Source organism: Panthera pardus, unplaced genomic scaffold (genome assembly GCF_024362965.1).
Source record: "Panthera pardus isolate Hobbes unplaced genomic scaffold, ASM2436296v1 HiC_scaffold_21, whole genome shotgun sequence".
Lineage (NCBI taxonomy): Eukaryota > Metazoa > Chordata > Mammalia > Carnivora > Felidae > Panthera > Panthera pardus.
This window is the reverse complement of record NW_026526777.1, coordinates 47,887,926-47,910,435: the sequence shown is the minus strand read 5'-3', so window position 1 is coordinate 47,910,435 and position 22,510 is coordinate 47,887,926. Positions and strand designations below refer to the sequence as shown.

The 22,510-nt window shown below is 44.5% G+C and overlaps 1 protein-coding gene and 1 long non-coding RNA gene across 2 annotated transcripts; one reads left to right on the top strand and one right to left on the bottom strand.

Moving 5' to 3' along the window:
* Nucleotides 1–2,252: 2,252 nt before the first annotated feature.
* Nucleotides 2,253–22,319, bottom strand: NPHS2 (NPHS2 stomatin family member, podocin). The gene is made up of 9 exons (XM_019426516.2): nucleotides 21,972–22,319; nucleotides 18,375–18,478; nucleotides 13,945–14,017; nucleotides 11,787–11,869; nucleotides 8,563–8,766; nucleotides 5,815–5,870; nucleotides 4,253–4,331; nucleotides 2,598–3,147; nucleotides 2,253–2,565 (listed from the first exon to the last, which is right to left on the bottom strand). The coding sequence occupies exons 1-8, from the start codon at nucleotides 22,228–22,230 to the stop codon at nucleotides 2,869–2,871; spliced, it is 1,137 nt and encodes a 378-aa protein (XP_019282061.1). The 5' UTR covers nucleotides 22,231–22,319; the 3' UTR covers nucleotides 2,253–2,565; nucleotides 2,598–2,868.
* Nucleotides 3,142–8,319, top strand: LOC109253535 (uncharacterized). The gene is made up of 5 exons (XR_002074453.2): nucleotides 3,142–3,254; nucleotides 5,845–5,910; nucleotides 6,416–6,544; nucleotides 7,679–7,981; nucleotides 8,226–8,319. It is a non-coding gene; the product is annotated as an uncharacterized LOC109253535 (long non-coding RNA).
* Nucleotides 22,320–22,510: the final 191 nt, after the last annotated feature.

Below are 22,510 nucleotides of genomic sequence, written 5' to 3'. Positions count from 1 at the left end.
GGGTTGATGGGGGGTGGGAGGGCGGGGAGGGTGGGTGATGGGTATTGAGGAGGGCACCTTTTGGGATGAGCACTGGGTGTTGTATGGAAACCAATTTGACAATAAACTTCATATATTGAAAAAAAATATTTTTCAGAACTGGATGAAATAGCCTTTTGAAACAAAATTCAAAGTTACCATCTCAGTATAGAGTGATCACATAAGCTGTTAAAATAATAAATGAATTGGGCATGGTTGCATGAATATTTAGGTCGTTTGGGGTTTTTCTGAGAGAGAGCACACACGTGCGCAGTGTGCTGGGGAAGGGCAGAGGGAGAGGGAGAGAACCTTAAGCTTGCTGAACATGGGGCCCAAAGTGGGGCTCAGTCTCACCACCGTGAGATCACGACCTGAGCCAAAGTTAAGAGTGGGACACTCAACCAGCTGAGCCACCCAGGCACTCGTGCATGTGTAGGTTTTGAAATGATCTCACAGTTCTGGGGCTCCTGGGTGGCTCAGCTGGTTAATCGTGCAACTCTTGATCTTGGCTCGGGTCATGATCTTGTGGGTCCGTGAGTTCGAGCACCACGTCGGGCTCCCTGCTGACAGTGCGAAGCCTCCTTGGGATTCTCTCTCTCTGCCCTGCCCCTTCTCACTCTCTCTCTCTCAAAATAAATAAAAACTAAAAACAAATCATCTAACGGTTCTGCCTAATTTTGGGAAGACGCATTACTTGGCTAAAGGCCTCGGGCACACAGGCTTGGGCTAGAGTGTGTGCTTTCCCAGCTGTGGATGGAGGTGAGGAGGCGGCTTAGAGGTGTATAACCCAGACGACCCTAGGTTGGCATCATTGCAACTGCCATATAATAAGGTACTGCTAGGGAGTTTCTGGTCTTTTGTTTTTGGAGGACAGGAGGATTGGTGGAGAGGGCAGAAATGTAGAAGTGATTGCGAGAACAGAAAAGGTAAAGCATCCTTGATCCTGGGCCTTGTTTCTGTTACTTAAACATAGTGGGGAAACAGCCTGTCCCCGATGGACAAAATGCTATAAAAGTTTCTAGGTCCATTCCTATTTCATTCATATTTTCATATTTCTAGGTCCATTCCTATTCTATTCACGATACATTTTCTCTGTGAAATAATGCTCGGTTGGGTTTTATGGGCTAACTTCATAAACAAAAACCCTTTACAGGTGTGTTTACTAAAATGTTTAAAGTTCTCAGGGATGGCAGGAACACATCTCCAAGGTAAAGTAATAACCTTGGATTAACATGAAGAGGAAACAGGTGGTCTGAAGGACAGAGCAGTCACCAAATAGTTACCATTTCTTTCCGTACTAGCAACATGGAAGTTCCCATTATAAGTAGCATTTTACTAACATGCACGATTTTAATAGTATTTTTGTAGTGTAAGATTTTATAATATTATTGATTTTTTTAAGTCTTTAGAGGGTTTGCCATATACCTCAGCACGCTTTCTTATTTACTTGGCTAATTCTTTTCTGTAGCCACATATTTCTAATTGTGTAAGACAAGCACACAGGAGAAGCTTACACTAATTGTGTAAGACGAGTTAGTGGACACTAAGACTTACAAGAATATATTCATATTTAAGATTATCTGTACTAGAAGAGAATACTTCAGAGCATGTATGGATCACATAATGTCATTGCTGTTTGAGAAATAAGCAAGCTGGTAAATTCTATACTGAGAATACATCAGCCCCATGTTTACAGAGATGCTTCTTCAGATTTGAAGCAACATCTATCAGGTAAATGCTTTTGTCCTTTTATTTCTCTATTTTATTTTTTTATTAAAATTTTTTTAATGTTTGTTTATTTTTGAGAGAGAGAAACAGAGACAGAGAGTGAATGGGGGAGGGGCAGAGAGAGAGGGAGACACAGAATCCAAAGTAGGCTCCAGGCTCTGAGCTGTCAGCACAGAGCCCGATGCGGCCTGACGCGGGGCTCAAATTCATGAACTGTGAGATCATGACCTGAGATGAAGTTGGATGCTTAACCAACTGATCTATCCAGGCACCCCTATTCCTCTATTTTAAACAGGTCTCCAGGGGTGCCTCGGTGGCTCAGTCAGGTAAGCATCTGACTCTTGGTTTCTGTTCAGGTCATGATCTCACGGTTCATGAGACTGAGCCCCATGATGGGCTCTGCACTGACAGCATGGAGCCTACTTGGGATTCTCTCTCTCCCTCTCTCTACCTCCCCCCACCCATAAACTTTTTTTTTTTTTTAAAGGAGACTCCATAAAAAGAAATCCTTTTAAATTCTTTAATTAGGTGTAAACTTTATATCCGGACCAAGTGTATCTTATTTTTTTTCTTTTACTCAGGAACATTTAAGTGTCACTATGGTGCAATTATCAAGGTTAGATGTGAATATAGGGTAGAACATACAAGGTTGAGTGTGGTCAGGGAGAAAATGACCAAGACGTGCCTGTGAGGAGTTCATAGGAGTTCATAGTATGGTTGGAGAGAAGCCTGAATCTTAAGTACAAGATTACAGTAAAGTGTGATGAACACAATAATAGGGGCAGGTAGAAAGGGCTACGGAGCACATTTGACCTACATCTTCGGAAGTCAAAATTCAGCCCTGTACAGACGCAAAATTCTTTCCAAAGTTGAATGTTGGCTAAAGCTCTTTCCCATAAGTACTCTGATTAAATGATCCATCTAAACCTGTTAGATGGTTTCTCTGTCATTACATCATCTCATTGTCTTCTCATGCAGATTCCTGAATTGTGACTGTGTGCATTCCAAGGGCATTCCATATGGCAACCAAAGAAAGGGCAGGAGGTGAGGACAGAGTGCCTCACTCAGGGATGTGGCTGTTATAAGTCAGGCCCCTTCCAGTCACATTACCCTTGGCTCTTCCTATAACATGGGAGAGTCTTTCTTTTTAGGATTTGGTGGCTCAACAGGTCTGGAAGGATTTGGTAAGGGGAGGCTTCCTTGAGCTCTGTTGCTGGGAGAAGACAGGAAATTTAGCAAGTCAAACGGCAAAGGCAAAACCACTGTGGAAGGTTTGTCTGTGGACAAGGACTGGAGCGTGTGGAGGTATCGCAGCTGAGCGGCAGCCGGAGTGCCCGCTAGGATCTCAGCTGCTGTTCTCAGGGACTCGGAGGCGGCCTTCTCCCCTTCCGCAGCGATCACCTAGAGAACGGATGTGCAGAGAAGCAAAGTGACTTTTCCTCCTCGTTCCTCCAAGGCTTTCCTCACTATTCAGGGTTCCTCAGCAAACATGGAGCATGGAGCACCTAGTAGGTGACGGGCACTGTCAGGCACAGAGCAGGCTGCCCTGTTTCTCAAGGATCTGGTCCAGGGGAGACAGGTGATACTACTGGTGTAATTTAGGGCAGAATCTGTCAAGGGCCCTGACAAGCAGAGTGAAGTGTTGAGGGAGTTGTTGTGTCTGCTGGGCCTTGAAAGATTAGTAGGATTTTGCCACATTGAGAAAAAGTTGGCCGGCATTCTAGGCAAGGTCGTGGAAGCCTGAAAGGGAGACTCCTAACTGGGGCAAAATGAACGGTAAGCATTTCAGAAGAAAAAGCACCCAGCTCACCATCCAAATGCCACGGTCCAATGGACAAAGAGGACGACCCAGAGATCGGGAAGGTACTCTGCCCAGAGGACCACTTCCTTCCCTCCCTCCTCCTCCTCTCCACACTCTGGGGTTACTGACCTCTTCTGTGGTAGGGTTTTCTCCACGTGCTTTCTGTTCTTTAAGAGACGTCTGTCTCTCCTTCTGTCCTCATTTTCCTTTTCCTGACACCCGTCCCCCCACCCCCACCTCGGTCCTCGGGAGCTGCCGGCAGCCACATCTGTGCCACTCACTGGCGTGGCCGCGTGGAGGCTGCGAGCCGCGCAGCCTTCCCTCGGCTCTGGCATTGTGGGAACCGGGCCCTCATCACGGTCACCCCTGCACAGCTCGCACAGAGGTAGGGACACAGGTCTGGTGTCATTCACATAGAGGTGACGGGTGACTGGCATTCCCTAGGGAAAGGCGGCAGCACAAGAGAAGAGGGATGAAGGGTGGAGAGACGCCCTTAAGGAGAGGGAAGGCAAGACTCCAGAAGGAGGAGGTGGTCACTGTTACCAGTAGCTTCAGAGAGAGGGCGTAAGAGAGATGGTTTTAATAGAGTGGGGTGGGGGGCACAAGCCAGCGTCCTCCCAGCTCCTGCACGGATGGGAGGTGAGGAAGCAAAGGGGACATGTTCTGCAGGAGCAGGCCTGGAGAGCGGGCGCGGCGCTGGCTCACCCGCGCTCTGGCCTGTCTCTGCGCTTCGGCTTCCATAGCCAGTGAGTGCTGGAGCCCGGCCGGCAGCCTCACATCCTTACTGGAAGAGAGAGACAGTGGGCACGTGGGTATGCAGCACTGCTTGCAGCAGCCGGGGCTTCCTACAGGCTGGCCACCTGTGCAGCAAATTCGGACCGCTCCATGGGGTGTGCTGTCCCTAGACTCTGAGGTAGACAGTGGCGGGGGAGAGCATCTCAAAAGTCAGTGCCTCAAATGCAGACTGCTGTTGTCGCTGATGTTACCGTAGAGCTGTGGCTTTTTCTCGACAAGTAGAACACGTTTTTTGGTTGATGGGTTGTTACGATCTTTCCCACTTACAGTTTAGGCTAAATCCCAGCTATTAAATTTGAATACTGAAAACAGTCTTGGGGCACCTGGGTGGCTCGGTCGGTTAAGTGTCTGACTCTTGATTTCGGCCCAGGTCATGATCTCATGGTTTGTGAGACTGAGCCCTACGTAGAGCTCTGTGCTGACAGCATGGAGCCTGCTTGGGATTCTCTCCCTCTCTGCCCCTCCTCCACTCACGTGCTCTCTCTCAAATAAATAAAAGATAAAAAGCACATAACCTTTAAGAAAAAACACGGCCTTGAAGGGCCATACTATTAAGAATAAGGGAACTCATCTAAGTTTATAAAGGAATTGATTTTGAAAAGAGTAGAACTGACCAGACAAGAGTAATACTTAATGTATTACATAAAAGATACAAAATTGTATTTTTACCCTATCTGAAACTATGAAAATCACACAGAAAACAATTTGGCAGTTCCAGGCAAAGTTAAACACAGAGTGACCGTACGGTCCAGTAATTCTATTCCTGGTTGTATCTGAAAACGTGTTTGCACAAAAACTTGCACCTGAGCGGTCACTGCAGTGTTGTTCATAATAGTCCTAAAGTGGAGACAACCCAAATGTCTGTGACTGAATGAGTAGATAAGCCAGATGTGGAGGATTATCTGACCATAAAAAGGAATGACGTGCTGATACCCGCTTCACCATGGAGGAACCTTAAAAACAATATGTTAAGTGAAAGAAGCCAAACGCAAAGGGCCATATAATATATGACTACCTTTGCATGAAATGTCCAGGACCGCCAAATAGAGAGGAGACCTGTGCTGTCAGGCTGAGGGGGTAAGTGAGCAGTGAGGGGTTCCTGCCTAATGGGTGTGGGCTTTCTCTTTGGGCTGATGAAAATATTCTGGAATTAGATGGTAGTGATGGTTACACCACTCTGTGAAAATAATAAAACTCTTGATTGTACTTTAAAACGGTTATAATGGTCCATTTTTATGTTATGTGAATTTTATCTCAAAAAAATTTTTTTTAATCCATGAAAGGAATTTGCCTAAATGTTACAGTGGTTCTGTTATGGCTATGAGTACTGGGTAATTTTTTCCTTTTTCCAAATTTATGCTAATGTGGCAATAATACTCAACTCACTGAAAATAATTTTTGAAATTATTAAAAAAAAACCCCAACACATTTCCTTTTATCATATTATCTTTCCTGGTTAATTTCCTACCCACATTTCTGTTCTCTCCACTTTGATTCCCCAGATACAGGTCACTGAATCCAAGGCCACCTGTGGAGGGAAGAGTTGAGATGTCAGTGAGAACCTCCAGGTGAGGGGAGCACCTCTACGCCCTCATGGCCCTTGTTCTGTACTGAGGAAGTACATTTCCTCTGAAAGGACTTTTGTGTTAGCATTGCCGTACCTTGCAAAGAGTTGCTTAACTTTGCACGGTGCCACTCAACAAATTATTTGTGGAATTAAAGATGGTGTGGTAGGCTGAATAGTGGCTTCCAAAGACAACCGTGTCCTAATGCCCAGAGCCTGTGAATGTTACCCCAGAAGAGCCCTTGCAGATGGGATTAAGTTAGAGGATCTGAAAATGGGGAGAGTATCTTGGGTCTTCCCAGTGGGCCCCAAATGCAGTCACAAGTGTCCTGTTAAGAGGAAAGCAGAGGGAGGTGTGACTACAGGAGAGGAGAAGGTGACGTGATTCTGGGGGCAGAGATTGGAGTGATGGGTTGTGAACACGGAGGAAGGGGCCGCAAGCCGGGGAAGGTGGGGGAGAGGGGGCTGAGAGAAGCTGGAAAATGCAAGGAAACGAATTCTCCCCTCAGAACTTCCAGAAGGAAGTGGCCCTGCTGACTGACACCTTGACTTTGGCCCCAGTGAAGCTGATCTGGCACTTCTGGCCTTCGGAAGTGTAACAGACTAGACCGGCATCATTTGAAGTCCCTGAGTTTGTGGTAATTTGTTACAGAAGCCGTGGGAAACCGGTACAGATGGTGTAGTTGTTAAAATCTGTTTTAAGATGCATCTATTAGAGAAACCAGAGTCTACTGTCTCCCAAATGGCTGTCATTTAAATACAGGTGCCTCTTTCCCGCCAGTGGCACCCACTTCCCAGACCCACAAGGCAGGAGAAAGGCAACTGTGGGCTCTGGAAAGGAGGGGAGGGGACGGAGCTCCGCATGTGGACCCACACTTTTCCTTTTAAATGATTTCTGATGATTTCTTAGTGGCTACACAGTCAGCTAGCTTCGTGCATGGAGGGCCCTGAGGAGGCTGGCTAATCTGCGGGGGGAGGGTTGGGGTGATGAGAGGAAGGGATGTTGAAAAGAGGAGGTGGCGTCTTAAAGGACAAAGAGGGTTTTGCCTGCGGGGAGAAGGGAAGCAGCCCAAGAGGAGGCGTGCAAGTATGAAGTGTTGCATGCGGGCCAGGCGCCAAGTGCACGGGGTTAGCTGCCCAGGTGGAGTAGAGGGAGTAACAGTGGGGTCACTCATTCACTCATCCAAAGCACACTATCTGACTGCTGTGGGACAAGCCCGGTGACAGGTGCTGAGAACAGAGAGACGAATAAAATATGACCCCTGCCCTTATGGAGTCCATAATCCAGGAAGACAAATATGTGAATACATAAAAATTCAGTGTAACAAAGGCAAGCTTGTGTGTCCAGAGTCTGGACCCTTTCCTTTACCCTTTAGAGGGGAGGGATGAATAGGAAGAAAGGCTGAGGGGGACGAGGGGGAACACGCTGGAGTGGTTTTATTTTATTTTTTTTAAATGTTCATTTTTGAGAGAGAGAGAGAGAGAGAGTGTGAGTGATCGCGGATGAGGGGCAGATAGAGGCAGAGAGAGAGAATCCCAAGCAGGCTCTATGATGTCACGTAGAGCCCGACGGGGGGACTCGATACCATGAACTGTGAGACCATGACCTGAGCCGAAATCAAGAGTGGACACTCAACTGATGGAGCCCCCCCGGCGCCCCCATGCTAGAGTGGTTTTGAAATCCCAGAGCAGCAACTACCTGTGTTCTTCTTATTCTAACTTTTTTCTTTTTTGGTTCTCTTGTTTTCTGAATTTTCCCCTTTTCCACCAAGATGCTAATCTCAGTTTTATGAGTAACAAGTTGGACAAATCACAGACACCTGGGTACTTCACCTTCTAAGATTAGTGACCGCTCAGGGCCCATCAGACGCAATCGTTACCAACGCCTTTGACCCTGAGGCCCTGCTGTTGGAGGTCCTCCGTTCGACTAGACAACGTTCGTACCCCCCTAACTCAATCATGGGCTCAAGGCCTCAATGACAGGGTCCCTCACTGGTCGTAACTGCCATGTGGCTGGCCGGCTGCCCGGAATCCTGCTTTGTTTTCACTCTCAACACCTTTGCCAACTCGTCTCGGTAAGAATCAAAGATGTCCAGCCTGGCCGCGGGCGCGTTTGCTGAGCGTGCTGTGCTGTCTGCGGGCTGGATGGGGCTGCTTGTGAGGTGGTTCTTGCTCCCCAATTCCTGCCCTAATCCCCAATCAATTAAATGCAGATGACTGGTCGGGAGATTAACCACTAAGGGTCTGTGACATCTTACCTCTTTGGATCTGAAAGTCTTATCTGAACTTACTATTTAACTTTGCTGTTTTCCCAACTAGGCCGTAAGCTCCCAGGAACCATTCCTGACCATCTCTGTATAACCACCACCCTGTCCTGTCCAGCCCCGCCATCCCTGTCAGCTCTCACTCCCACACTTGGTGCTATGTGGGCACTTCTTAACCACTGGGGCAGGGTTAAGAGCAGAACCTATGGCAGCGACTGACTAGTCATCACCAGATTGACTCAGGGTCAAATTTGGCGGCCTCTTCCTTAGCGGTCAGCTTAGCAGTGAAGGTCTGGCACATGCTTCCATAGCACGTGCTTCAATAAGTGGCTAACGAAGAAATGAATAAAAGAGCTATTTCAACATACTTGATGTTAAATTTATCTAAGTACCTTTATATCTTGGGCAATGCTCTTCCTCTCTAGAAGAATCTCAGTGAGGGAGCGATGTGCTAGGAGACGCTTCATGGTGGTTTGCACAAGAAACTGGACAGCTTTGGACACGTGAGCAAGACTGCTCAGGAGAAGAGAGGCATTTTCCATTCGGTAGTAGCAGATGGCATCTATCTCCATTATAAACATGTCTTTGGTCACAACCTGGGCAGAAAAAAGAGTTTGGATAACAGGCCTTATGTTAGGGCTCCTTTCCCAGGTGGGGATAGAGAAGCTAAATGTGTTCAAAGGAAAGCTTCTCAGTAAGATTATAGCAAGAAAAAAAAAAGTCATTGGCCCACGCTTTATTCAAAATAGATGTGTTTTTGAAGATTACAGAGTTTTTATTAAATACAATAAAGAACTCACAATTTAAAGGAATCCTGTTGTAAATGGCTTTGTAAAAATATCAGGAATACTTTTCTTAGGCGAAAACATCCAGTTAATTGTATACCAGACCTTTTTAACCTGAGGCCGAAAGAACCCTGATGCTGAAAGAGAAGCACGTTCTGGGAAACGAGCACTCAGATGAGTTGCTTGCTGGGAGTACGAACGCTAGAGGGCAGACTTGCGATGCACACCAAGAGCCCTAAACGCTGCACATTCTCAACATTTCCGTCTTAGACGCTTACCACAAGGACATATTTTAAGGATTTAGCTGCAAAGATGTCATTCACAGAGTTGCTTATTATCATAAAAAATTAGAACTAAATAGTCACCATAGGGAATTGGGAATTGTGTTGCATCCATATGCTATGTGTCCACTGAACACAAAGGAGTAGAAACATAGCTAATATATGCAAACGTGATCACAACAGTGTTGAGTGAAAAAGGCATGTTATGAAGCAGTATGGTATGTATACCTGTCTGTAAATATAACAACACACATAGAAAAATCTGAAAAGGTACACTCAAAAATAACAATACCTATAGGTATATATAGGATGGGGCACCTGAGTGGCTTAGTTGGTTAAGCGTCCAACTCTTGATTTCGGCTCAGGTCATAACTGGGTTCATGGGATCCAGCCCCACATCAGACTCTGTGCTGACAGTGCAGAGCCTGCTTGGGATTTTCTCTCTCTCAAAATAAATGGATAAACATTAGAAAAAAGAATTTAGATATGTGTAGGATATAAATATAAATATGTATATATATATACATATATATACCATGTATGTGTATATATATGATATATATAGGATTAGGGGTAAGTTTTATTTCTTCCCTTTTTACCTTTAATTATCCAAATATAAGCCTCTTAAAAATTTATGTATTATTTGTATTTACCAAAAGATGGAATGAGAAAGAACTTCAAATGGAAAGTGGGAGACAATTTAGGAAAAGTTCACAAATCTAAATTACTAATACAAAAATCTGGATATTTACTTTTAGTTTTTAATTGTGGCAAAATACATGTAACATCCAATTTACCATTTTAACTTTTTTTTTTTTTTTTTTTTTTTTTTTTAGGGAGAGAGAGTGTGAGCTGGGGAGAGGGGTAGAGGGGAGACAGAGAGACAGAGAGTGAGGAAGAGATTCTCAAGCAGGCTCCATACCCAGCATGGAACCCAATGCAGGGCTCAATCCCATGACCCCAGGGTCATGACCCGAGCTGAAATCAACAAATGCCCAACCGACTGAGCCACCCAGGTGCCCCCTCTCTTTTAACCATTTTTAAGCATACAATTCAGTAGTAGTATGTTATACAAGTCACATTGTGGTACAACCAGTCTCCAGAACTCTCTTTTATCTTGCAGAAGTGAAATCCATTAAACAACTCCCCACTCCTTTCCCCCAACCTCTTCAACCACCATTCTACCTTCTGTCTCTATGAATCTGACTACTCTAGGTACCTCATATAAATGTAATCCTAAGAATATTTGTCTTTTTGTGATGGCTTAATTCACTTAGCTCAATGATCTGAAGGTTCATCCATGATGTAGCATATGTCAGAATTTCCTTCCTTTTAAAGGCTGTATAATATTCCATTGTATGTACCACATTTTGTTTTCCAGTCAGTCATCAGTGGACACTAGGGTTATTTTCATCTTTGGCTATTGCGAATAATGCTGCCATGAACATAGGGATGCAAATATGTCTTCAAGACCTCGCTTTCAATTCTTTGGGGTATGTACCCAGAAGTGGAGTTGCTGGATCAAATGGTTAATTCTATTTTTGATTTTTTGAGGAATTGTTTTCTATAGCAGCTGCACCATTTTACTTTCCCACAAACAGTGCACAACACAATTTCTCTACATCTTTGCTAACCCTTGTTATTTTGTTGCTGCTGTTATTGTTTGTTTTTATAGTAGTGATTCCAACAGGTGTGAGGTGGTATCTCATTGTGGTTTTGATTTGCCTTTCTCTAATGATTAGTCTGTTGAGCATCTGTTCATGTGTTTGTTGGCCATTTGTGTATCTTCTTTGGAGAAATATCTGTTCAAGTCTGTATTAGTTAGGGCTCTCCAGAGAAATAGAATCATTAAATCATTAGGGTGTGTGTGTGTGTGTGTGTGTGTGTGAGAGAGAGAGAGAGAGAGAGAGAGAGGGAAAAACAGTAATTGGCTTACACAATTGTAGAGGCTGATTAGTCCAAAATCTTCAGGGCAGGCCAATAGGCTGAAGACCCAAGAAAGAGCGACGTTGCAGCTCGAGGCTGAGAGCAGTCTGCTGGCAGAATTCCCTCCTCCCAATGGGAGGTTGGTCTTATGGCCTTCAACTCATTGGATGAGGCCCACCTACATTATGGAAGGTAATCTACTCAAAATCTACTGATTTAAATATTAGCCTTATCTAAAAAATACCTTCACAACAATACTCAGATATGTTTGACCAAGCTTGGGTGCCATAGCTTAGCTAAGCCAACACGTAAAATTAACCATCACAAAGTCCTTTGCTCCTTTGCCCATTTTTAATTGAGTTTCCTTTCTTGTTGAGTTATAAGATTTCTTTATATATTCTCAATATTATCAGGTACATTATTTGCAAATATTTTCTTCCATTCCATAGATTACCTATTCATTCTTTTGATCATGTCCTTTGAAACACAGAAGTTCTTAATTTGATATAGTCCATATCTTTCCTTTTCTACTTTTGAGCTTAAATATTATTTTGCCTTGGATCAGACCTGGTAGCTCAGCCATATGAAATGTAGAAAGAAAGCAAAATCCGTGATTTGGCTTACCTCATGAAAGGGTATCTCCAAGGTTTGGAGACGAAGGTCGACCTTGTGGTAGGTATCCAGGCAGGGCAGAAAGAAGAAAAGGCCTAGAAGAGGGGGCAGGGAAATTAACAGGTGAATCGTCAGTAGGGAGACTGCTTGGGGTTCACCTCTTTGGTGTCAGGTTGCATATTGCATTGTTTTTCTTAGCCTCCAAATACACACAGATCATCGGGCAATCCCACCTCCACCCCTATAATGTGTTTGTGGTTGCTAAGGTGACCATATAAATTTTTTTGTTCAATCTAGGACACTTCTGAGGATGAAAGGAGAGCACTGTTACAATGTACTCCAGGAAACTGGCATTAACAGGGATTAACCCCAGCAAAATGGGCTGTATGGTTACCTCGGTCATGGTGCTGACCCCTCCAGATCTTGAGTAACATGTCTGTCCTCTTCCCTAGATTTGAACTCCCTAGCAAGAGTGTCTTATGCACTATTACTAGCTTTAGTGCCTGATGTAGTGACTTTTAGGTGCTCTGTAAAATTATTTTTGAATGCATGCACGTACCAAGATGACAAACTTTAGAGCCAGCAAACTCCCTGTGGTACTTCTTAAAATGTGAGCCCCCGAGGTAGCACAATAGCAATATCATGATACCAGCCATTGAGTTGGCTCATTATTCCTTATGTACTTAATGTAATGTACAGGGTTAATGGGCCATAAATAGTTTTAGATTGATTTATCGAGATTTTCTGAGAGCCAGTGGGCAATGTGGGCTCCAGCAATCGCCAAAGCCTTACTGGAGCCAGGAGCACCTCACAGAGCCCAGGACCTCTCTGAGGAGCAGCCCAGCTACTGGCCCTTTCTAGCCCCAATAAAGAAGGAGGCCGACAATTAGAACCAGAACAAGATGGTCGCTGTCCTAGGCTACAGGGTCTGGTTCTACTTTTATGTAGACCCATCTGCTTGTCCTGAATCGTCAAACTCTGATTTGTGTCCTCTAGTCTAGTCTCTCTTCTCTGCTGTTTCTGTTTTCCTGGCTTAGCACTTGGACCCTTTCCAATATATGCACAGTGGGACTTTGTTCCTTCCTATGACTCCCTGGCTGGCTTGGATCTCTAAACCCCAATGACTAGACTTTATAGACTAACCATGCTTCTATCTGTGCACCATAATCAGCTTGGACCTCTGGAGAGCAACTCTACTAAACTGTAAGGTCCTAGAGATCAGAAACCATGTCTCATTTATCCACCTTCATCTCCCTGGTAGTTTTTTTTTTTTTTTTAAATGTTTATTTATTTGAGAGAGAGAGAGAGAGAGAGAGAGAGGAAATGAATGAGTCGGGGAGGGGCAGAGAGAGAGGGAGACACAGAATCTGAAGCAGGATCCAGGCTCTGAGCTGTCAGCACAGAGCCTGATGCAGGCTCAAACTCACGGAACAGTGAGATCATGACCTGAGCCAAAGCCTGCCGCTTAACCAACTGAGCCACCCAGGTGCCCCCATCTCCCTGGTAGTTATATAGTATCTAAAACACAGGAGGTGCTCAGTCTATGTTTTCTAAGTTCCATGAACCAAAGGCCAATTTTCCACTTGGATGCTAGACTTTGCCTATCTCCCATGGTTTGGTCTGACCCCTAGATTCTGAACTAGCTCAGCTTTGCTCTGAGAATTGACAGCACTCTAACCAAATACACGTTCTGCTCAAACCAGTGCCCAGCCATGGGCCCTAAGCCTACTAGCTACTCCAGCCAGCCTGGCCCTGGCATTTGACTTTCTGTACCCATCCTCTCTCTTGGTCACTGTGACCTGGTGGTAATGCTCTCTGACTAATCTTTCATAACCTGTGCTACAAATAACAGAGGGGTGCCTGGGTGGCTCAGTCGGCTAAGCATCCAGCTCCTAGTTTTGGTTCAGGTCATGATCTTACGGCTCTTGAGTTTGAGCCCCACATTGGGCTCTGTGCTGATGTCACAGAGCCTGCTTGGATTCTCTCTTTCTTCCTCACTGCCCCTCACCTGCTCTCTCTCTCAAAATAAATAAACTTAAAGACTTTAAAAAGATTAGAAAATGCAAATACCATGGATCAAGTTATTTCATATAATCTGGGGTCCATATGACAAATATGCATGGATTGAAGAAACTGGCAAGTCAATGGGGGATAAAAATGTGTTTCGTACCAGGGCCTTTGGCTCTTCCAGGAAGTAGATGTCCCAGTCGGAATATTATTACTCTCTCATACTCCTGTACAACCTAAAGGGAAAGATTATACTTTTGAAACATTCCAAGAAAGAAAAATAAAGTCTTCAAAAGGCCTTGGCAAGAGAGTGATCCTAAATATCAGAAAACTTTAGTTCTGAGAACCAAGAAGAAATTTCTATTAATATTTACATTTCCAAAATCTACACTTAGCAAGTGTAGAATTTCAGAAACATGTTATTTTTTTGAACCCATGAACAGAATTTTGTTTAAAGAGTCATGATTATTTAAAAAAATACTTCTACTATGTCCAACATATCTAAGTCAAGAAAATCACAGCATGTTTTATCTTGTATTTTCCTGGGACTTCTGCATTATTAGCTTTTATATGTATCACGCATTAGCTATTTAATAGAGAGGGTATATTTTAATACCACTTGTGATATTTTGTTTCAAACTGCAATTTTTCTGAGGTTGCTTCAAAGTCATTCAATTGACTTTTAATTTGTCTATTCTCATTGGTGATGTATCTAGAAAAATTAAGTGCACCCTGGAAATGTGTAGTTATTTTGTAAATGGCAAAAGGGGAGATTCTCTGTGTAGAAATGTCTGTGTATTAGAAGAGAGACAGGAAAATTAATGAACACTACTTCAAAAATAAACTTCATTTTCTCGCCCAGTATCAAGATTTGGGTTCTAATGCTTGCTTATCATTAGCTTACATGGTCTGTTGTTTTGTATATATGCCCCCACCTGTGAACTGTTGAATGAACAAATGATTATTTGTGACTGAGCCATATCTATTTTCGTTCTTCATTCTCTTTCCGCTTTAGAAAGCTCCACCGAGGGGTGCTGGGTGGCTCATTCTGTTAAGCGTTCAACTCTTGGTTTCAGCTCAGGTCATGATCTCAGAGTTCATGAGTTCAAGCCCCACGTCAGGTTCTGTGCTGGCAGCGCAGAGCCTCCGTGGGATTCTCTCTCACTCTCTCTCTGTTCCTGCCCCATTTGCACTGTCTCTGTGTCTCTCAAAATAAAATAGTCAATTATTAAAATGTAACAAAGAGACCAAAAGTAACACATGTTGTAGTGTGCTTCTTAGGGTAACAGGCTCCACTACCCCACTATAAGTCCCTTGGGGTCAAGAACCATATCTTGTTGATCCTGCTGAGTCTTATAGCTCCTGTGCCTGAACGCTGCCTTGCTTGGTGAAACAACGAATGAGAATGAATGTCTAGATTTGGTTTCCAGAGCAGGCCCCAGGCACCCACAATTTCTTGGCTCTCTAGCATTACTTATTTCTTTTCTGCTTTTATTGGAAGAAACAAATTCTTCCTAGAGACGAAGAGGAGTCTCACTCCTTCAAGACCTTGCTCAAATGTAATACCTCATTCTGCTTCAGTATGCTCTTCTTAATTGGCTTTTAGGGTTTACCATCTTAAGTGGCCGGACCTGAGAGCCTTTGCCACAATGCGTGGCTGAGTTAGTGTTGGACTCTATGGCAGTCATACAGGTGCTCAGATCCCCCTTCAAAAGAACCTGCTACCCACTATCTGCTGTCTATAGAAGACACATTTTGGATTAAACGTTACACGTAGATGGAAAGCAAAAGGATAGGAAAGACATACCACACAAACAGCAACCAAAAGAAAGCAGAAGCAGCTATACTGATACCAGACAAAATGGAATTTAAAACAAACACAAAAATGTTATAGGTGATAAAGAGGGACACTACATAACAATAAAAGGGTTGATGCATTAGGAAAGTATAACAATGATAAACATGTATGCACCTAAAAACAGAGATCTAAAATATAAGAAGCAAACACCAAGAGAACTGAAAACAGAAATAGACAATTCAAGCAACCCTAATAGTTGGAGATTTTAATATTCCACTTCCCTTTTTTTTAAGTTTATTAATTTATTTTGAGAGAGACAGAAAGAGTGTGAGCAAGTAGAGGAGGGGCACAGAAAGAGAGGGAGAGTGAGAGAATCCCAATCAGGCTCTGCACTGACAGTGCAGAGCCTGATATGGGGCTCGAACTCATGAACCGTGAGATCATGACTGTAACCGAAGTCGGACACTTAACCAAATGAGCCACCGAGGCACCCCTTTAATATTCCACTTTCAATCATGGACAGAACAACTAGACAGAAGACAAAAAAGGAAACGAGACTTGAACAACACGATACACAAATTAGACCTAACAGATGCTGACACACAACTCCACCCAACAACAGCGAAGTATGCTTTCTTCTCAAGAATGCAGGAAATCTCACGAGGATAGACTAAATGCTAGCCATAAAATAAACCTCGATAAATTTAAAACTACTGAAATTACACACAAAGTATATTATCTGACTACAAAGGAATGAAGTTAGAAATCATTAAAAAGAAATTTGGGGAGTTTGCAAATATATAGAAGTTGAACAACACACTCTAAAATAACCAATGGATCAAAGAAGAACTCAAAAGAGAAATTAGAAAATATTTTGACTGAGTGAAAACAATAACACAAGATACCAAAACATATGGGATGCAGCTAAAGCAGCGCTGAGAGGAAAATTTACAGCTGTAGATGCCTATAATAAAAAAGAAGAAATATCTCAAAATAAAACCCTAATTGTCTACCTTAAGACACTGGAAATAGAAGAGCAAACTAAACCTAAAAAAAGCACAAAGAAGAAAATAACGAAGATTAGAGTGGAAATAAATGCAATTGAAATTAGAAAACCAATAGAGAAAATCAACTAAGCCAAAAGTTGGTTCTTCGAAAAGATCAACAACATTGTCAAATATTTAGCTAACCTGACGAAGAAAAAAAAGAAGACTCAAATTTCCAAAAACAGGAATGAAAAGGAATGACAGGAACATCACTTCGGTCCTTATAGGGGGAAAAAAAAAAGATTATAAAAGAAAATACTATGAACAACTATATGCCCCAAATTAGATAATTGAGGTGAAATGGACAAATTCCTATATAGACACAGTGACCAAAACTGACTTGAGAAAAAAGAAACCTGAAAAGACCTAGAAGTAAACGACTGAATTAGTAGTTTTAAAATTTCTCATAAAGTCCAGGACCAGAAGCTTCACTGGTAAATTGTGTCATCCATTTGACAAGGAAGTAGTATCAGTTCTTCACAGATTCTCCCCAAAAACAGAAGAGGAGGAAAATATGTCCAACTCATTCTCTGAGGCCAGTGTTGTCCTGGTCCCAAAACAAGAGTGAGACATCACAGGAAAAGAAAACTGCAGACCAGTATCTCCTATGAACATAGATGTGAAATCCTCAACAAACTGCCAGCAGCCTGAATCCAGAAACCGGTGAAAAGGATTTTACACAACAACCACGTGGGATTTATGTTAGGAATACGCAGTTGATATAACATTCAAAATTCAGTGAATGTAATACACCGTATCAATGGAATAAAGGGCAAATACCACGTGATCATCTCAATGGGTGCAGAAAAGGTGTGGGACAATATTCAACACCCTTTCCGGAAGAGAGAGGAAGCGGAAGAGAAGGAGGAAGAGAAGGTCTTAACGTGAGGAGTATAATCAGCAATGGCCCCAGCAGCACGTGTAGCATTCCAGCCAAGGACATGCTCTTCCCCAGCAGCTCCAGACACTGGTAACAATGGCAGGGGTCTTAGGGCCTGGCTGTTTCTGCCCATCATGAAGCAAACTTAGCTCTGGAGTTCCCTTTCAGGCCAACACTACCTTGGGGCCGTGCCACAGTCTGAGGCTCTTTCTGTCCAATCCTCCCTTCACTTCTTACAGCACAGGTATCAGAACCGCATCATTGTCTGAAGGCTTTCTTTGCCTACTCTTATTCTCTCTCCCCTTAGTCTTTCATAGAAAATGCCTCCCAATAAACCCCTTGCACTTATGTTCCTGTCTTGGCACGTGCTTCCTGAATAGACATGGTCTTTGGTCTTCATTTACTTTGAGGACAGGCACGTGGGCCAAAGAGAATCATCGTTCATAGTACAGAAGCTGCCTGAGAAGTTTCCTGGAAGTGCCAGAAGTGGACATCATGATCTATTCTGGGTTGATCTTTGTGTCGCAGAGTGCAGATGACCTAGACAGAGCCCCTGACCTGAGGGCTCTCAGTCTAACGGGAGAGACTGGGTGCCAACAAAGATTATACACGTGCTAAGTGCTAGAATGGATGTGAAAGCAGAGAGACACGAGAGCACCGGGAAGGAAATGACAGTCTTGGGGAGTCCGGGAAGGCTTCGCAGTTACATTTGAGCAAGGTCTGAAAGGAGTAAGAGCTCTCCTGGCAGACAAGTGGGCGGAAGGCCATTCTATGCAGAGCAGATGGCACATACCAAACCGCAGAAACGTGGACGTGTGGTCAGTGAGAGGCACCGGGAGATTACGTATTGGGTCCTCACGGAATCTCACCTTTATGCAGAACCAGATAGAAAAAGGGAAGGTCACAATGACGAAGAGCAGGGATGTGAGGACGAGAAGCCATTCACAGGCCCCTAAACCTGAAGACTTGGTACCTAAAAAAAAGTCAGGGAATAATTATATTAGAACTTTACCATACTCACTGACTAGCACTTGTTGGTCAGTCCTTGGTATTAGGGGCAGGGCAGACTTTGCTGGAAATTTAGAGTGAGGTGGATGTCAGTGGTCAGTTCCCATGATAGGGCGTGTCTGTGAAGGGCTATGCGGGCCTGTGGAAGGTGGAGAAGATTCCCGGAAAGGGGCGGGGGTTGCCTCAAATAAGTACAGAATCTGGGCGGAAGGTCTGCGTTCGAGTTCTGGCTCCACCATTTTCTGTCAAATGACCTTAAGCAAGGCACGTGATCTTTCTGAACCTGATTTCTCATCTATGCAATGGGGAGGCTAACTATGCTATATCTGTTATATAGACATAACACTATCTCATAGAATCTCATACCAGCACTCTCATGAGACATTTTTCATAGTATCGATGTATGAAATGGCATAGATGTACAAAAAGTACTGAAGTGTGCTTCTCGTGTACCACGTGTTGAATCCGAGGAGACCGGACCTCTGGTCCAGTGCAAAGGCTCATCTTCCCTGAGCTTACTTCCCCCTCCACTCCTGCCCCAAATGTCCGGATTCCTCCATTGGAGTCCCTTCTTTGGATCAGGGTGTGGATCTCCAGACAGTCGTTACCAAAGTAATGATGAACTGGACTGCAGAACATCCGGGTTACTTGGGTGATAAAGGAAAATGTATGAGGGAAAGTTAATCTCAAGAACACAAGCTTCTTGGGGCCTTGTCTTGGTTACATTGTATCCTCAGGGCCTACAATAGTGTCTGACACAACATAGGTGCTCCATAAATATTTGTTGAATCATAAGACTGAAGAAGTGGAGAGTGAAAATTAGTTAAATGTAATAGTTATGGAAATCTCAAGAATTTTAATCTCCAAGGTACCGTGACACTGGCCGAAGGGATATGATTTGTGAGTTTAAAAACCTCGTAGAGGACTAGAAGGTGACTAATCATTAGGAAGGGTGAAAAGTCTATTTTTGAGGGATGGAAAAAAGAGGACAATGAATCGGTAGGCTTGAATATTTGATTTCCACGCCTGTAAAATAGTTGGAAAGGTCATCACCAAATTGATCACTTGAAGAAAACAGATGCAAATCTATACTAGCACAAAACTAGTGTCGGCACTAAATGCTATAGCACATAGTTCCCCAGGTCTGTCCCATGGAACACTAATCCCACAGGGTGCCCCACAAACCAAGAGTTCCCTGGCTAAACAAGTTTAGGAAATACTGTGTACTGTATCCCAGTGTTCACCTGCATACTGAAGCTACGAGTGTCCCTGCAGTAAAGAAGCATTCTTAGCTTTGTTTAACCTAGGATTTCCCAAACATTTGGCCAGGCAAGTTTTCTCCAAGGAAATTCATGTTCTATAAAATTTATTTCCTTTGCAATCTATTTTGGGAAACGCTACTCTAGCAACATCATATTAGTTTCTACAGCATTCTTTCTTAGGGGCAGTAAGGGTGTTATTGCCATGTTTAATTAGTTTATAAATATATTTCATTTGCCAGTGGTAACCGTGCAAGTAAAAATAAATAAAAGTACATACAGGCAAAATAACATCTTAGAAGGGAAGGAAGGCCTCAAAACGCCTTCCTACAGTAGTTAGGGATGTGAACAGAAAACTAACAGTTACATTCCAAATCTAGCTTATAGCTTTACTCACAAAATATCATTCTGTTGGAATGAGTTCCTTGTATACTCAATTTGGTTTAAGTGAATGGTGAAATATTAAATGTTAAGGCAGAAGGAGCCTTAGATATGACATAATCTAAGAATCTCCAACATTTCGGTAAGGTGAAGCTCTACTCACGTCCGGAGCAGCCTGGCCATGGGAGTGTGGTTCTAGGTGAGAAGGGGATGTTGTTTCTCTTGCTCCCTGTCCCCTGGAAGCCACAGAAAGTTCAGACAAGGGCTCAGCAAGGCCGACTCACCTTCAGTGAGACTTCTCATCTATTGCTTGGAGTCTTGGGCTCCAGTCATTTAATAGCTGGAGAAACTGAGTGAAGCCCACGAAGGCGACGTTACTTGCCTGAGGCCACATAGCCGGTTGGTGGCAGTGCCGGGACCACGACCACAAAGCAGGAGTGGTACCACGCAAGGATGGGCTTTTCAGTCAGACCACCTTACTCTGGAATTCTGGCTCCTCCACTTCCCAGCTGTAGGTTTTTGGCAAGTTATTTAATTTCTCACCATGCTTCCTCATCAGTGATATGGGAATGATAATACTCAGTAAAATACCCAGTGTGTGCCTGACACAGAGTTAAAACTCCATACGGGGCAGGGGGCGGGGGCTTTCTCCCTTGCCTATCCTGCCAATATGGTCTGAGGCATAATACTTACCTCTAACCTCATCCATACTGTGGCATTGACCCAACAAACCTTTAATGACCAGAAGTTTCTGACTGATGAAAGGGCTCAGTTGGGCAAAACAGCATTAACACGGTCCGTATAAACTGCATCCCAGCTGCAGGAATCTTTCATAAGTCATAGCTTTCAACGTTCCAGCATACACTGTTTTGCTGGTAATCAGGAAATTATGTTAAAATTTCATTGCCAGCAGGAAGCAATACAACACACTATTCCTTATTTACTATCCTCTAGACCCTTGTCATTCTACACTGAAGGTGTAATGATTTTTTTCTCTTCCATTCATTATGAAAAGGACTGGAAGCAGATATATTTGTTCCTAAGAGTGGCTTCACCCCCAGAAGCCAAAAATATCTATTTCCCTATGATTCCCTCCTTCAGTCTAACTTTCCTCTCTCTTGCAAGGAATCTGTGCAAATTTGGTATATTCTCTGCTCCAAGCTTTGTGCAAAGTGCTTTGGATGGCATATCTCCTTGTACCCTCACCTCTTTCCTCGAAGGTACCTATATTATTGTTATCCTTGGTGCTTAGGTGGTTAAGGCCCTGCCTCTGATCACATGGCTCGTTAGCTGAGTTGGAATCCAGGTCTGACTCTTCTCTCCTTGGCTCTGCTGTCAAATGATCATCCCAAAGAAAGTTTAAAATACTTTTAGGTAAGACTGGGGATGAGGAGAGAATAATAAGCTACATAGTCGCATAGAACCACCAACTCAAGAATGTCTTCACTTAAATTAGGTGCCCATATACTCATTAGCCACGAAAACCAGCTGCACATTCCTTTGCCATGTTCACTGGTGCCCAACCTGGACCACACTCCCCTCCGCTTCCCATCCATGGCTGGCCTCTAAGACCAACGGTATTCAGTTGATGTTATTTGTATTTCTTATGTATTTTGGTCCCCACCACTTGGTGGAGGGTTGGTGGGTCCTAACCAATTTAGGCCTTTCATTCCCTGGGAATCTGAGCAGGACCAGGAGGTTGCTCTGGCGTCGGTGGCTCTCGGTGCCATGACTCGTTCCACTTGATGTGACATCCCGTGGTACCACCTGGAGAGACACCCCCCCACCTCCCTGCCCATATCCCCCGTCCTCCCCTACCTTCCTCGGGCCGCTCGCTCTCCAGCAGCGCCGCCACCTCGGTGCCCTCCTCACCGGAGCCGCGGACCTCATCCACGTCCACCACGGTGGCTGCGGGCGCTGGGGGCTCCCCCCGGCTCCCCGCCCGCTCCCGCCCGGCGTCCCGGCGCCCACGGCCACCGCCGCCCCTCTCGGTCTTCGCCCTCCTGTTCTCCCTGTGGGGGGATCCGGCGCCTCTCCCGCGGGCCTCTCTGGAGGAGCTCCGAGCCCTCCTCTCCATCGTCGGAAGCTGGCCCGGGATCGCGGTCCCTGCAGAGTGGCGCGCGGGCGGGACCAGGGACCATCTTGACCGTGGGCGGGCCCGGGCGGTGCGCGGGGCGGGGCTCTGCTCGCCCGGAGGCGGGACGGCGATTCCCCGAGGCACGCCCGCCCGCCCAGCCCGGCGACTCGCGCGACCTTGGCCACGAGGCGTTTGTGAGAAGCCCGCGTGCCGCTTGCTGTGGCATCAACATGCGTTTCTACGGACGACGATTTGAGCTGTAAAGCAGGTTCGGTTGCCT